General features: G+C 41.5%; 1 protein-coding gene across 2 annotated transcripts in view; it reads left to right on the forward strand.

The window, feature by feature from the left end:
* Positions 1-7477, forward strand: part of nsd1a (nuclear receptor binding SET domain protein 1a) — a 33517-nt gene extending 26040 nt beyond the window's left edge. For both annotated transcript variants that reach the window (XM_046858725.1, XM_046858726.1), the window contains exons 18-24: positions 296-408; positions 633-902; positions 2314-2430; positions 3012-3153; positions 3789-3895; positions 5213-5414; positions 6483-7477. In XM_046858725.1, coding sequence (XP_046714681.1) covers positions 296-408; positions 633-902; positions 2314-2430; positions 3012-3153; positions 3789-3895; positions 5213-5414; positions 6483-7120 — 1589 coding nt within the window. In that variant the 3' untranslated portion in view covers positions 7121-7477. The remainder of the gene's footprint in view (positions 1-295; positions 409-632; positions 903-2313; positions 2431-3011; positions 3154-3788; positions 3896-5212; positions 5415-6482) is intronic.
* Positions 7478-14976: the final 7499 nt, after the last annotated feature.

Consider the following 14976-nt stretch of genomic DNA (forward strand, 5'->3'; position numbering starts at 1 on the left):
TTTTTGGCCAATAGCTGATAGTTCCTATCGGTGCCGATTAATCGGTCGACCTCTACTACACGCTACACTGTAGTGCTCAATAGCTTATATGAAAAGAGACGCACAAAGGGACCAGGTAAATTTTACTGCATATTTGTGTACAGTGTCACAATTCTCTATGTACAGAAACCCAAGTCTTCACTAATAACACAAGAAGCAGGGAAAAATAAACTGCACCGGAAGACCAACAATGGTTTTATTAATAAGATGATAATTCAACCCAAAGAATGATATGATCCATATTTATTTTGTACAGCTTTAAACGAGGCCGCCGAGCGATTCCGGGAGCTCCAGGCGGAGAAAGAAATGAGGCAGCTTCAGGAAGATAGGAAGAATGACAAGAAGCCCCCACCATACAGACACATTAAGGTGGGACTTAATCTTTCTGCTTTGACTCTGTCGCCAAAATGTCATGACATCTGCTCGCATTTTCTTTGCAAAAGTGTGAAATATAGCGGAGTTTCAATTCCTTGTTCATGCCCAAGATCTGCCAAGAAGAACCTTACATATGCTTAAGCTTTGAATATTCATTACTGGTTGACGAGTTAGCTGTATTCATTTTCGTACCCTTCACTCCCTTTGCTCTCCTCCAGGTGAACCGTCCAGTAGGTAAGGTGCAGATCGTGACGGCGGACCTGTCGGAGCTCCCGCGTTGTAACTGCAAGGCCACGGACGAGAACCCATGCGGAATGGACTCGGAGTGCATCAACCGCATGCTATTGTACGAGTGCCACCCGCAGGTGTGTGCTGCAGGAGAAAGGTGCCAAAACCAGTGCTTTACCAAACGCGAGTACACTCCAGTGGAGATCTTCAGGACACTGTCGCGTGGCTGGGGGCTCCGTAGCATCAACGACATCAGAAAGGTGAGAGGGCATGCTGGACATTTATCATTTTTTACATGCAGATCTGGTCAGGTCCCCTGGTTGTCTTGCGGTTAGGATGCGGTGCTCTCACCGCTGTGGCCCGGGTTCGATCCCCGGTCAGGGAACCAACTCCAGCCACTCTTAGTGCCGGTCCCAAGCCTGGATAAATGGGGAGGGTTGCGTTAGGAAGGGCATCCAGTGTAAAAACATGTGCCAAATCAAACATGCGGATGATCCGCTGTGGCAACCCCTGATGGGAGAAGCCGAAAGAAAGTTTTGTTACATGCAGATCCGGTCAGTGCCGTACTTCACAACACAGAGGCGTGTTTTGAGAGTAACATAGAATACAGATAACTATGGCAGAGGTAGAGCTGCATCTTCATGGAAACAGAACAGGAAAAGAACATCTGGCTTTATTTCATCTTTTTTTTTCCACCATAAAGGCGTGTTTGTGAAAGGGCCATGTGCTAGAAGTCAGAAGGCACTTAAGTACATTGATGATTTGCTGTCTGTCTGAACCAAAGAAAATAAAAGTGAACTATTTGCATTGCAGTACCATATTGAATTGCAAAGCATCATATTTCTTCCATTAAATCACATCGTGTTGAATATAATTGAAATCGGATCGCACTGCACAGTAATAGGGGTTAATCGTATCGTATCGGTAGCTGCTTCATATGTATCTTTAATTTATCGTATTCGTTGACTACACGTCCAGATGTGAATCGCATCAGCCTCAGTTATGGAGATGCATAGTTCTACAACACAGTGTCTTTTACTTTTCTAACTGTTCCTTGTCCTTTAATTTTAGGACATTTTTGCTGTTACATAGTGATAAATATTAATGAAAGAGTTTGTTTTATTTACTGAAATGTAGCAGTGTTAGAGGAATTAGAAAAAGCTTATAAAAGCATCCATAGGGATTCCTCAGGGATTAGTGTTGGCCTTCTTTCAGATCTCTGCATATGTTTCATTTTTGCAGCATGCAGTTCGAATGACTCGATATATGAAATTCATAGCAATTCAAATTCATAGCAGACGTCCAAATACAGCAGGGACAAAACGAGGCTTAAAATTATATATGACTCAAGTTAATAAATCATCATTAAAGTCCAGAGCAAGAGACAAAATATATCTTGGAAACAATAATACAGAATAATCCATATTATAGAAACAAACAGTTTAAATCCAGGAATTATAGAAACAGAGAAAAGGCTGAAATATTATTTGGCAAGACTTCATAACGAGACAAAGAAACCTCAGTGAGCTAACACAGAACAGGCGCACACACTAGAGTAAGACACCAATGACAGAACCAAAATGAAGCCTCAAACTTTTTATATATTTATTTTTCCATTTGGTCAGCTGTAGTCCAACATGGAGTTAATTCTCTGCCCCTTTTTTTTTTCAGGGTGCATTCGTGAGCGAGTATGTGGGCGAGGTGATTGACGAGGAGGAGTGTCGTGCCAGGATCAGACATGCACAGGAGAACGACATCTGCAACTTCTACATGCTCACACTGGATAAGGCAAGTTGCTTGAATTTCCGTACCTTACACTTCCTCCAACGGTGCACTATCTGACACATCTACCTCTGGAACATACACTCTATGGTGCTGGAGTGTGAAAACTCTGGTTTTTGACAGACACATGTTCCTTTTGTTTCTATACAATAAAATCAATAAGGGTATTAAGATTTTTTTTTTTGACCAAACAAATAAATAAATGTCCAGATATCCCACTTTATTTTCATTAAAAAATCCTTAGGATGGATAAAAGCTTCAAATTCTCTCAGCATCTAACCCTGCTCCAAAACAAGTCCAAACCATAAAACGTCCACCTCCATGTTTGACTGTGGGGGGTGTGGGTTTGATAAACAACAGGATCATGCATGTGTATGTCAGAATATAAAAGAGTAGGTGTTTCCAAACTTTTAACAGACACGGATTGTACGGTTACTCACTTCATTTGTGTAATACTATAAACTTGATATAATAGTATAAAACTCAATATAATAGTATAGAACTTGAACACAAATGATATGTTTTTGAAGCATTAAATGGGTATCGCCTTCCCCAACGTAAGCCACGTTTTTTTTCTCTGTATTTAGGACCGAATCATTGATGCAGGGCCGAAAGGAAACCAGGCTCGATTCATGAACCACTGCTGCCAGCCCAACTGCGAGACTCAAAAATGGACAGTGAACGGGGACACGCGAGTCGGCCTCTTCGCCCTCGTGGACATTCCTGAAGGTGAGATAGATCTTTTGTCATTAACTTTATCCTCATTGTGAATGCTGATAGTTGATTTGATCTCTACAGACTTCTTGTCAGATTTTTTTATTTTAAGCATTTGTCAACCCATTCATCGCTATACATACCAATAGTTTTTCCGGGCTGCATTATACATTATGAGAGCGGCCTATAGAGGTGAATCACTGACACCACATGCTGTTTATTTTGAATTGTTTTTTCTTTTTGTATGTATTTGCTTTTCTTTTTGGAGTATTCATTTTTGTTACAGTTTTCCTCAGTATTTATTAATATAATTAATTTTTATTTTATTAGCACATTTTCACAATGCAGTACTGTTTTTTTCTTTTTTTCTTTTTGTAATGAAGTCCAGTGCTATTTTATAGGGAGTTGGTTTAAAAAAAAAAACATTTTAAAAACTATGTGTTGATTCATCAGATATCAGCAAATTTGATCCAAACTAGCTATTTGTTAAAATCCACTATCAGTTGACTTCTAGTATTAAACCATTGCCTGTTAATGTCCTTCCCCCTACCTCCATGTCACATTAGTTTCATTTTCAAAAAACTCCGTTTTCAGTTAATTCCCGTCCATCTTTTTCTCGTTTAACACTCTCCTCTGACTGTTTTATTCAGGTGTCGAGCTCACATTCAACTATAACCTGGAGTGTCTGGGAAACGGCAAGACAGTGTGTAAATGCGGAGCACCGAACTGCAGCGGCTTCCTGGGGGTGCGACCAAAGGTACAGCATGCAACATGAACATTAGATATAGGAAAGTGGTAGATTGGTGGTTACTGATCAAAAGGTTAGGGGTTCAAGCCCCAGTATTGTCAAGCTGTCACTTATGGGGCCCTTGAGCAAGGCCCTTAACCCTCTGTGCTCCAGGGGTGCAGATACAGCCCCCCACTTTGACCATAGCTTCCTAACATCTTTCGGGATACAAAGAAATAACAGTTTCCCTGTGGAATTATTTAAGTATTCTAAATAAATAAATAACATTTTATTGAGCTAGGAAATCAATTTGGAAGACGGTTTACGGTTCCCTCTTTCTTTTTTCAGACTTACTGCACATTATTTACTCACTGGCCCATTTTCCTAAACAGAACTAAGGTTGATGGTTGAGTTGTGAGGCTTTTACTCATTAGCCCTTTTGCTGACTCCAACTCAGAACAAAATAAATACATTGTACTGAAGAGATAATCAGTGTTATGAAGAGATAATCAGTGTTATTCCTGGTCGGTGTTATACGCTCTGTTATAAACTGAGCGTATAACACCGACCAGGAATAACACTGATTATCTCTTGATACTGGCACCTGGACCTGTTAGTCTTTGGGATATATTAGACAGCAAGTGAACATTTTGCCCTCAAAGTTGATATGTTAGCGGCAGGAAAAATGAGGAAGCGTAAGGATTTGAGGAAGTTTGACAAATTGCTAGACGGCTGGGTCAGTGCATCTCCAAAACTGCAGCTCTTGTGGGCTGTTCGGTCTGCAGTGCTCAGTATCTTTCAAATGGGTTCCAAGGAAAGAATAGTGGTGAACCGGTGGCAGGGTAATGGACGCCCGAGGCTTAATGATGCACGTGGGGATCGACGGCTGGCCCGTGTGGTTTGATGAAGAAGTTAATGTTCGACGGATCATGACTGTTTTGGCAGCAAAAAGAGAACCAACACAATATTAGGCAGGTGGTCATAATGGTATGCCTGATTGGTGTATGAATTTTATGAATGACACGAAATAAATAAAATGAAACAAATAAGATCAGCAAATATATCATAAAAACAAATTGATTTATAGAACAAAACAAGTGTAGGGATTCCTCAGGGCTCAGTGTTGAGCTTCCTTCAGATCTTTAGTAAGTAATTTGTAACAAGTAGTTGTACTGTTAAGGGAAGGATATAGAAGCATAATATAGCATAAATAAAGCATAACATTTATATAATATTGCAATCGATTTGCAGCCCTAATAGATATATAAAAAAAGTCAGGTGTCCCAATATTTTTTGTCCACATAGCGTATGTCGAGGGTACTAATGTACATCTTGCTGCTGTTGCAGAATCAGCCTCCATCAGATGACAAGGCCCGGAAAGGAAAGAAGAAGATGTCTGCGAAGAGGAAGAGCCAGCTGCAGGTTGTGAAAGAGCATGAAGACGAATGCTTCTACTGTGGAGATGGAGGGCAAATAATTTCTTGTAAAAAGCCCGGCTGCCCCAAAGTTTACCACGCTGACTGTCTGAACCTGTCCAAGAGACCTGCAGGTGAGAACAGAGCCACACAGTGCTTAGGAAAGTATCTGTTTTTTTGTACAGAATTTGCAGCTACAAACAAACCAAACAGAATGGAGTGAGTTTGTATTTTAAAAACTGCTGTAATGATCCCTATTGACAAAAATAATGAACATGTGAATATGTACCTCGGGGATAAGCATACTTTAAACAAATAACTTCTGCTAGATAACTAATAGAGGTTGACCCATAGTGTATTTTACTGATACTGATAGCTAGGTTGGATTGTACTTGCCAATAACCGATTAATCAACTGTTTTTAAAATGGATACTGGATAAAAAACAAACATAACACTCCATGTAAAATGTTATTGAACTTTATTACAAACATAAAAAATGAGTACTGAATCTTAAAAAAGGGGGAAAACGTGTATTACCTTTATTATCAAATCCAGATATGAGTAAAACTTCTTCTTCTTTTTCTTCTTTCGGCTGCTTCCATTAGGGGTCACCACAGCGGATCATCCGTCTCCATACCCCCTGTTCTCTACATCTGCCTCTTTCAAACCAACTGCCTGCATGTCTTACTTCACCACATCCATGAACCTTCTTTTCTCTTCCTCTTTTCCTCCTTCCTGGTGGCTCTATCCTCCAGCATTCTCCTATCGATATACCCCATGTCCCTTCTCTGCACATGTCCAAACCATCTCAATTGGGCCTCTCTTACTTTGTCCCCAAAATGTCCTACATGCGCTGCTCTAATAAACTCGCTTCTAATCCTGTCCCTCTTCATCACTCCCAACGAAAACCTCACCATCTTCAGATCTGCTACCTCCAGCTCCACCTCCTGTCTTTTACTCAATGCCACTGTCGCTAAACCATACAACATCTCAGGTCTCATCACAGTCCTATAAACTTTCCCTTTCACTCTTGCAGATACCCTTTATCACAATATGATATGAGTAAAACACATGTTTAAAATTCTATTTCCAACATATGTCTCTGGCATTGTTCAGGGGGCCGTTCCAAATGTGGGGGACTGCAAGCTATAGTTTGGGGACCCCTGCTTTAAAGTAAGTGTGTGTTTGTGTTTGCCGTCAGGTCGCTGGGAGTGCCCGTGGCACCAGTGCAACGAGTGTGGCAAGGAGGCGGCGTCGTTCTGCGAGATGTGCCCCAGCTCGTACTGCAAGCAGCACCGTGACGGCATGCTCTTCATCTCAAAGCTGGACGGCAAGCTCTCGTGCAGCGAGCATGACCCGTGCGGCCCTGACCCCCTGGAACCCGGAGAGATTCGCGAGTATATCCCGGGAATGCCTGTCCTATCCCCTCCACCCAAGTGCAGGTTAACTCCGCCTACTGCCGATCTCTACATCCCTCCCGTCACCAGGAAAGCGCCCTACAGCAGGCAGCAAACGGCCTTTGAGGACGAGGTCGTGTTGGACGAAGACTTGCTCCCCGCCCCTTCTCTGTCTAAAGAGGTGAAAGATGACGTCATGGCAGAGGTCGAGGAAGGAGAAGTGGTGGAAGGGCTGATCGGGGGCGAAGGTGTGGGCCTGGAAGTCATCGGGGAGGACGATGTAGATGAGGACGGCGAGGTGGATTACGAGGAGTTTGAGGACGAGGATGAAGAGGAGGGATTCGAAAAGGGGTGGGACGAGGACGACTGGGACGATGACAGTTGCATAGACGAAGACTTTGTCACGGAAGGTTTAGAGGACGAGTCATATAGGGGGAAGTGAGCGGTTTGGGTTTACTCTCTATCCCCTTCATCCATGCATTCATCCATCATGCACCGCACAGTAGAAGATCTCGGCCATCGGGCAGGTTTAGGTACAAATTTTGTAGCCTGTAGGAAAGAAGCAGGGAATCCGATCTCAGATCAGCGCTCTCACTTATCCAGAGATGCTCAGAGATCGGCTAGTGTGTGTGTGTTCTCAGCTGGATGCAAAGCAGCTCTTTTTCCACTATAACGGACACAGGCAGCGTTCTGACATTAAGACAGAAGTCGGCTTGCCTTCTTTAACCAAGTTCACTTTTTCAACGAAAGGCGGACTGGAAAAATAAAGTGGTGCTGTGGACCTTTGGCTGTTCAGTCAGAAGTCCTGTTTTGGGTGTAGAGTTACTGTCTGGTGCTTCTTTGTTGTTTTCTTTTCGGTTTTGTCCTCATCATCATGACCATCATCTCCTCCACCTACTGTTTATATTTTTTATCTCTGGCAAACCGTGGCATCTGGTAAGCAGGAAGTGGGGCAGTGGAACAACAGTTGTTACTCAGATGACGCATGAATTACAGAAAAAAAACTTTTAACCGATTTACACTGGTTCTTATGACATAGATTGGTGTTTGAGTCGAATTAGTTAACAGTTTTAAATACACACATATATATTTTGTATTCATTTCAAAAAGCTTTCTCATACATGAAAAAAAAATTCTGTGAAAGTAAGCTTTGACCCAGTCGTTTTTTTTTTTAACGATACCAGGTTGTATCAAGAAATGGTTTGAAATGTTTCAAGGAGGCAACATCTCAATTTAATATATATAGTTAGGAAATAACGTTCAGAATTGAGACTATGAGACAAAATCAAAAGACTGGTCCAGAATTAAGACTCTGGTTTGGGATAGACAGCCTGGTTCAGAATCAAGACTTTGGTTCAGAATCAAGACTTTGGCTGTGAATTGAGTCTCTGGGTCAGAATCGTGACTCTAGCGCTAAATTGAGACTCTGGTTCAGAATTGAGACTCTGGGTCAGAATCAAGACTCTGGTACAAAACTGAGATTTTGGGTCAAAATCCAGAGTCTGGGTCAGAATTGAGATCAATACTTTGGTTCAGAATTGAAATTCTGGGTCAGATCCGAGACTCTGGATAAGAATCAATATTGGTTCAGAAATGGGACTCTGGTTCATCAAAACTCTGGAAGTAACATCTTACTTGATTCTCCACTTTAACTGGACCATTGTGCCACCCGATCAATCAGGACAATCAGGACTTGGCCAATAAACCTGATTCTGATTCAGATTCTGATCATGCCAAGAGCCAAAGTACTTCATCTCCCAATCAGCCTTTGCATGTCATATGTCCCAGTCACATTCCACTGAACATCACACCTGCTTTTTGTTACCTTTTATTAGCACTGTTCAACGTTCCCACATGAACCTTGTGGTAGTCTCACATTTTATCGAGTAATGAGACCGGGATTGGATTTAAGTATTAGTTTTATTCTAGATGTAAACAGTGGAAATAGTATCTCAGGGTTCAAGACACTGGATTTTTAATCAGAAGGTCATGAGTTTAAATCCCAGCTCTACAGCCAATTCTGCTTTTAACCCTGAACAGCTCAGGGGTATAGATGAGATCAGCGTAAATCTTTCTGGACAGGGGGCTTCTTGCCAAATGCTGGAAATGTAAATACATAATAAGTATAAAAAAAGCACAAACCAAAAAAAAAAAAAAAACGAGTGAGCCACTGAAGATCATGAACATCAACAATCATGAAGGACAATTTGTATGTATAAAGGTGGGTCTTGAATGCTAATTGAAGGTAAACATTTGACTAGGACCTGTGATGTGCAGGGGATGATGGGAGATGTAATCCTTTGGCTATAGGTATAGTACTAACATTTGGATGCCTGTAAGTTATAATCTGTTCAGGATGTGGAGATGGATCCCGGTGTTTCTCCCGCTTGAAATGACAACCTGGGTGAATTCAGAATCAAGTCTTACAGACTTCTGTGATCCCTCTAACGCACTTTTATTGTGGTGTGTAAATCGTCTAAATTTATTGGCCGGTTCTGCGTCTTTAGTCCGAATTCGGTGACCATAGATTTCATTTGAATGAAGAAAAAAAAGCATTTGGCAATCACTGGTTCTAAATCAAAGCCTCAGCTGCAAAGTTGTAGCAAGCTGGTCGTGAAGATGACGACAAAACTAACCGAAATGATCACAACTATTTATTTTTTTTTATTACACTTTCATTCCGGACATCAGGTCTGATTTCGGTGCTGCACGTTGTACGTGGGATGTGGTTTTTTTTTGTTTGTTTGTTTTTTTGTTCGTATCGTACACCTTTATCTGAGGTAATTAACTGCTGTCCCAACTCCAAAACACACTTCACAAGCTTTGACTTCAGATTCCTGAAAGCACGGACTTTGAACCAAAAACAAAATACCACTCTTTAGTTCTACAATTCAGTCTAATCTTGTGTTCTTCTTTTTATATCTTTGGTCCTATTGTTCAGTTTGTCTATTTAAGCAGTCAACCAGAATAATAATATACCGGAGAAAAAAAAACTCCACACAGTGTACAGCCACAAAAAAAACTGTAAAAAAAACAATTTGGGTGGAATTTCCCTTTTTAAACCCCTTGTGCTTCCTCCTCAGATCTTTATTCTGATGATTTTATCCGTGTCTTTGCCTCCATGATGAGCTTTCTAAATGAAATTTCCGCCCATTCAGCTCATTTTTGTTATAAAACGTTCTCACGTTTTACGGTGCTTTGTTTTAATCGCTCCCTCACTTCTTCCAGAATATTTTTCCATTCCCTTAAACCTGCGTTCAGTTCTTTTGTTTTAAGGGTTCTAATGCTCAAACGTCTTAAAAGGATCAGGAGATCGTCTACGCTATCATTAGGAGTTTAATACAGAGCAGGAAGCATGGGAATGGAAATATTTCCGATATAGCCTTGTTGAATATTTTGACACACCTCATTACATCTAGTTTAAAAGTAACTATAATACTATAAAGGGTATGAAATGATTGGCATTCCCGCACCCATCAAAAGGAGCATAAATAAACGTTTATACAGGTTGATGCAGGGAAACAGGAAAATTTGGAAATAGGAGTTGGCGACCCTGGGGCGTCTGTGAGTGTTTGGAACCAGTGCCCATTTATTTTAAAGCCTTTTCCAATAGTTATAATGGAGCAGTGAAGTGGTGTGCAACAAGCGTTCACTGTAAAAGCCTTGGAGATAGTGTGAGCGAAATTTAGAGGAAATATGTTCAGCCTTAAAAAAAAGCCCCCCAGGTGGGACACCACAGAATATCGAGGCTGCTCGAGATGGAATCGTAGGGGAGCCTGACGCATCATCGCTGGGTTGAGCCATTTCTTTAAAAATTACACACCCATGCTGTAATCACACGAACAGACAGGACGAGATTGTGACAACAAAATTTCCGTCACTCACACTATCACCGTTTTTACCCTAGTTCCAAAATTACCTGTTTCCCTGTGCCTTTCTGGCATTCGATCGACGAATTTTCTCATGAATGACATACAAGGAACATCCTTCTCGAATATTTTGGTACACATCTGAATGCAGCGCAATAATACTTCCACTAAACCATGACAGGTTTGTGCCTTTTTTTGTTTTTAGCTTAGAAGGCATACCTCAAGGCTCTACATTAGGTCCTAAATCTTGTCAAACTTGTCGTATATGAAATATGTGATTCGATTTTTTTTTTATTCAATCCCATCAGCCTGAAATGAAATCTAACTTGCCAGAGACATTTCCAAATGAAGGACAATTGTCTTTTTTTTATTGTGTTTATTGTCTGAACAATGTTTCCGCCTTACAATCATTCATCTTTTTGATATCCACAGAATGTTAACCTTCCTGCCCCACTTGTTTTGGTTCTTATTTTTTGGTTGTAATCTTCACAGCAGCCATCTTTCTTGTCCAAAAAAAACAAACAAAAAACAAACAAAAAAAGAAGCAAAAAAGCATGTTTGCTTTCCTTTAGTCTCTTCATATTTATGGACTTTGTAGAATCAGTTCTCACTGTTTTACACTTTTGTTGTACATTTTTATGTGTGTGAGAGCGTGTGTATGTGTGTATGAGGGTGAGAGAGCGTGAGTGTGTTTTTGTATGGAGTGTTAGATGCCGAATCTGAGTGTGCTTTGGTGCTCGGAAGACGAAACACACCGGTTTGGGGTTGGGGGGTTGAAAGGGGGGTGGGGGGGTATATAAAGTGGGGCAAAGTCATTGCTGCCATGTTAGAATCCTCTTCAACTGTACTGTACTCCTTTGTGTAAATGAAAATATTATAAGTAAAGTTTTACAGTAGAGACACTGAGGTGGTTTCTGTCAATCACAATGGACATTTTTTTGTTTTGTTTTCAAAATATGAAACGTTTACAGAACGAAACCAAAATGAAAACTTCTGGCCACACCGGGTAGACGTGGGAATGAAGACGGAGCTCGCACAATGCATCTCCTTTTTTTTTGTCAAAAGAAGCTCATTGCAACACCCACTGATAAAAGTTACTATGCAATCTATGGAAATTATCCGGAATGCCTACACTCTGTGAGCAGAAGTATCTGGACACCGGAATTTCTCTGACCCTTTTTGATTAGATGTAAAAGCCCAGGTCTCCTCACCTCACTTTCATCAGTACCTGACTTTTATTCATCCACAAGGGTGTTAGTAATCTTCACACGTCTCCAAAATCTAGTGAAACATCTTCCCAGAAGAGTGGAATGCAAATGGAACTAAATATGGAAAGTGAGGTTCAATATGTAGCACATAGAAATCTGATGGTTGGGTGTCCACAAACCTTTGGCCGTAAAATGTATGTGAAAAATTTCTGTTAGTGGAAATCGGGTTGGGGTTGTGATGGATACAGAGATGGTCCTGGGAATGCTGGCATTGAGGTGGGACAATTCACTTTGGATGTGATGTTTATACCCCACACACACACACACACACACACAGTCTTTGGCAGTAGGTGGTTGTTGGAAGGCTCCTGAGCAACAACAGATATTCATACACTTTTTAGAGTTTTATAATAAAAGAAAGAATTATAACTGTTTTAATAAACTCAAGTTATACATCATTATATCATGACTATCCACCAGAAGTCTGGTCATCTTTCAGACATTTGACCTTGGTGGGTCTGTGACCCTGCATAGATCAATCTCAAAACCTAAATAGTTCATCAACTGGTCATAAATCTATATGATTCCTGTAAATGTTCAGCCAGTCGATGATCTTTGTTAGATCGACCATCTTGTGACAGACATGTTAAAATAACCTGTAATCAATCACATCGGATTAAAAGTAACTAAAAGTAAATAAGCTGACGTAAGAAATTAATTCTAAAATTATTGCCGTTGTCCAACAATGAAAAAGAGGCAAAATGCACATTTACTGAATCCATAATCCAATTATGATTATGTGGCAGCGGTTTGCGAATGGAGGGTGGAGCTGGACAGAACAAGTGGTAAGGCTACACCAGTACCTCTTCTTCTTTTGGCTTCTCCCGTCAGGGGTCACCACAGCGGATCATCCATCTCCATACCCCCCTGTCCTCTACATCTGCCTCTTTCAAACCAACTACCTGCATGTCTTCCTTCACCACATCTATAAACCTCCTCCTTGGTCTTCCTCTTTTCCTCCTTCCTGGTGGCTCCATCCTCAGCATTCTCCTACCGATATACCCCATGTCCCTCCTCTGTCACTGTTACGTTCAATGTGGGAACAATAACCATTTATTTGTTGCGGGTTGTTTGGACAAAAAGTAGGACCAGAGTTTAGAGTAGTTATTGCTTTAATGGTCAAGTGCAGTAAGGTAACAAACAGATTCCAGAAGTATTCAACAGAGTCAAGTAGACTAGACTCACACCGGCAAAGAACATGGACAGTGCCAAAGAAATGAACATAAGAAAAAGGTCAACTCTAGGGTGTATTTTGAAAGCTTAACCTAACTAACAAATAGCAACAGACTAGCTGACTACACTAGGCTACGCTACCAGAAATATACAATGGATGGCACCTGCCCTCTACCTACGCTGTCTAAACAATGGTAAAACCTACGTGGTGGAATGTAGGTGCACGCACATTCCTACCTGTTCTCAAACCAAGTGAGCTAGTATAACAGCGACAACTATCAACCAGCACAACTAGCAACCAGCTCTCTCTCTCTCTCTCTCTCTCTCTCTCTCTCTCTCCTCCTCCTCCTCCTCCTCCAGCTCCACCTCCTGTCTTTTACTCAATGCCACTGTTTCTAAACCATACAACATCTCAGGTCTCACCACAGTCCTATAAACTTTCCCTTTCACTCTCACAGATACTTTTCTATCACAAATCACTCCTGCTATTAATCTTCTCCACCCACTCCACCCTGCCTGCACTCTTTTCTTCACTTCTCTAACACATTCTCCATTACTCTGCACTGTTGACCCCAGGTACCTGAACTCCTCCACCTTCTCCACGTCTTCTCCCTGCAACACACATGTACTCTGTCTTACTTCTACTGACTTTCATTCCCCTTCATTCCAGCACGTACCTCCACCTCTCCAGGCTCTTCTCAACCTGCTCCCTAGTCTCACCACTCTAAACATGACTGAGAACAGTGACATTCCAGATCATCTTTTCTCTGCTTGTGTTCTATATGGTGGTTATTCAGCCTGGATACATGTATTAGATAACAACATTTAGATAACAACACAAGAGAGGCCCGATTAAGATGGTTTGGACATGTGCAGTGAAGGGACATGGGGTATATCAGTAGGAAAATGTTGAGGATGGAGCCACTAGGAAGTAGGAAAAGAGGAAGACCAAGGAGGAGGTTTCTGGATGTGGTGAAGGAAGACATGCTGGTAGCTGGTTTGAAAAAGGCAGATGTAGAGGAGAGAGGGGTATGGAGACGCATAATCCGCTGTGGCGCCCCCTAATGGGAGAAGCCAAAGACAGACAGACAGACAGACAGACAGACAGACAGACAGACAGACAGATAGATAGATAGATAGATAGATAGATAGATAGATAGATAGTATAAGTCCAGTTTTCTTCCACTGTCCAAATAAAAGAAACATGGAGGCTGGTGCGACTGTCTATTCTATTTAGTCCAAAAATGTGAATTATACATGTGTGTGTGTGTGTGTGTGTGTGTGTGTGTGTGTGTGTGTGTGCACGTATATAAACTTTCCAAGTTTAGATTTATTCATTGATAGAGGCTGAAAGCACTTCTGTACATCGCTCTGGACACGGGCGTCTGTAGGTGTGTGTGTTGCACTAACATTCCATCCAGATTGAATCCCCGACCTGAATACCTCCAACACCTCTGCTACATATACACATATACGCTATGGCCAAAGGTTTGTGGACACCTGCCCGTAGGATGGCTAAGTACTTCTTTTTAAACATCTCATTTCACATGTAATGCCCATTTGCTCTTTTAATAATCTCTACTCTTCTGGGAAGATGTTCCACCAGACTTTGTGAAGCCTTGTGGAGATTCATGTCAAGTACTGATGGAGGTGATGTGAGGAGGCCTGGGGTGCAGTCAGTGTTTCAGAGCCCTATAGCAGGAGATCTTCCACCATATCTTACGGATGTAAAGCATATCTTCATGGAGCTGGCTTTGTGCACAGCCTGCCATGCTGGTTAGGGTTTTGGTTTTAATTTTCTAATTTAAATGAAGAAAAAAGTTCAGTGCTCCAGCTAACTTTGTGGAAACAGTTTGGGGAAGAAGAACCACATAAGGGGTCGGGTGTCTCAATACTTTTGGACGCTCCTCGTATGTTCCTCCCCCTGCTCAGTAGAAGGCAGTAAGCCGCAGTGAAGGAGCCGAAAACGGCTGGCTGAGTTCCAAATC

This window comes from Silurus meridionalis, chromosome 10, assembly GCF_014805685.1.
Source record: "Silurus meridionalis isolate SWU-2019-XX chromosome 10, ASM1480568v1, whole genome shotgun sequence".
In the NCBI taxonomy this organism is placed as follows: Eukaryota; Metazoa; Chordata; class Actinopteri; order Siluriformes; family Siluridae; genus Silurus; species Silurus meridionalis.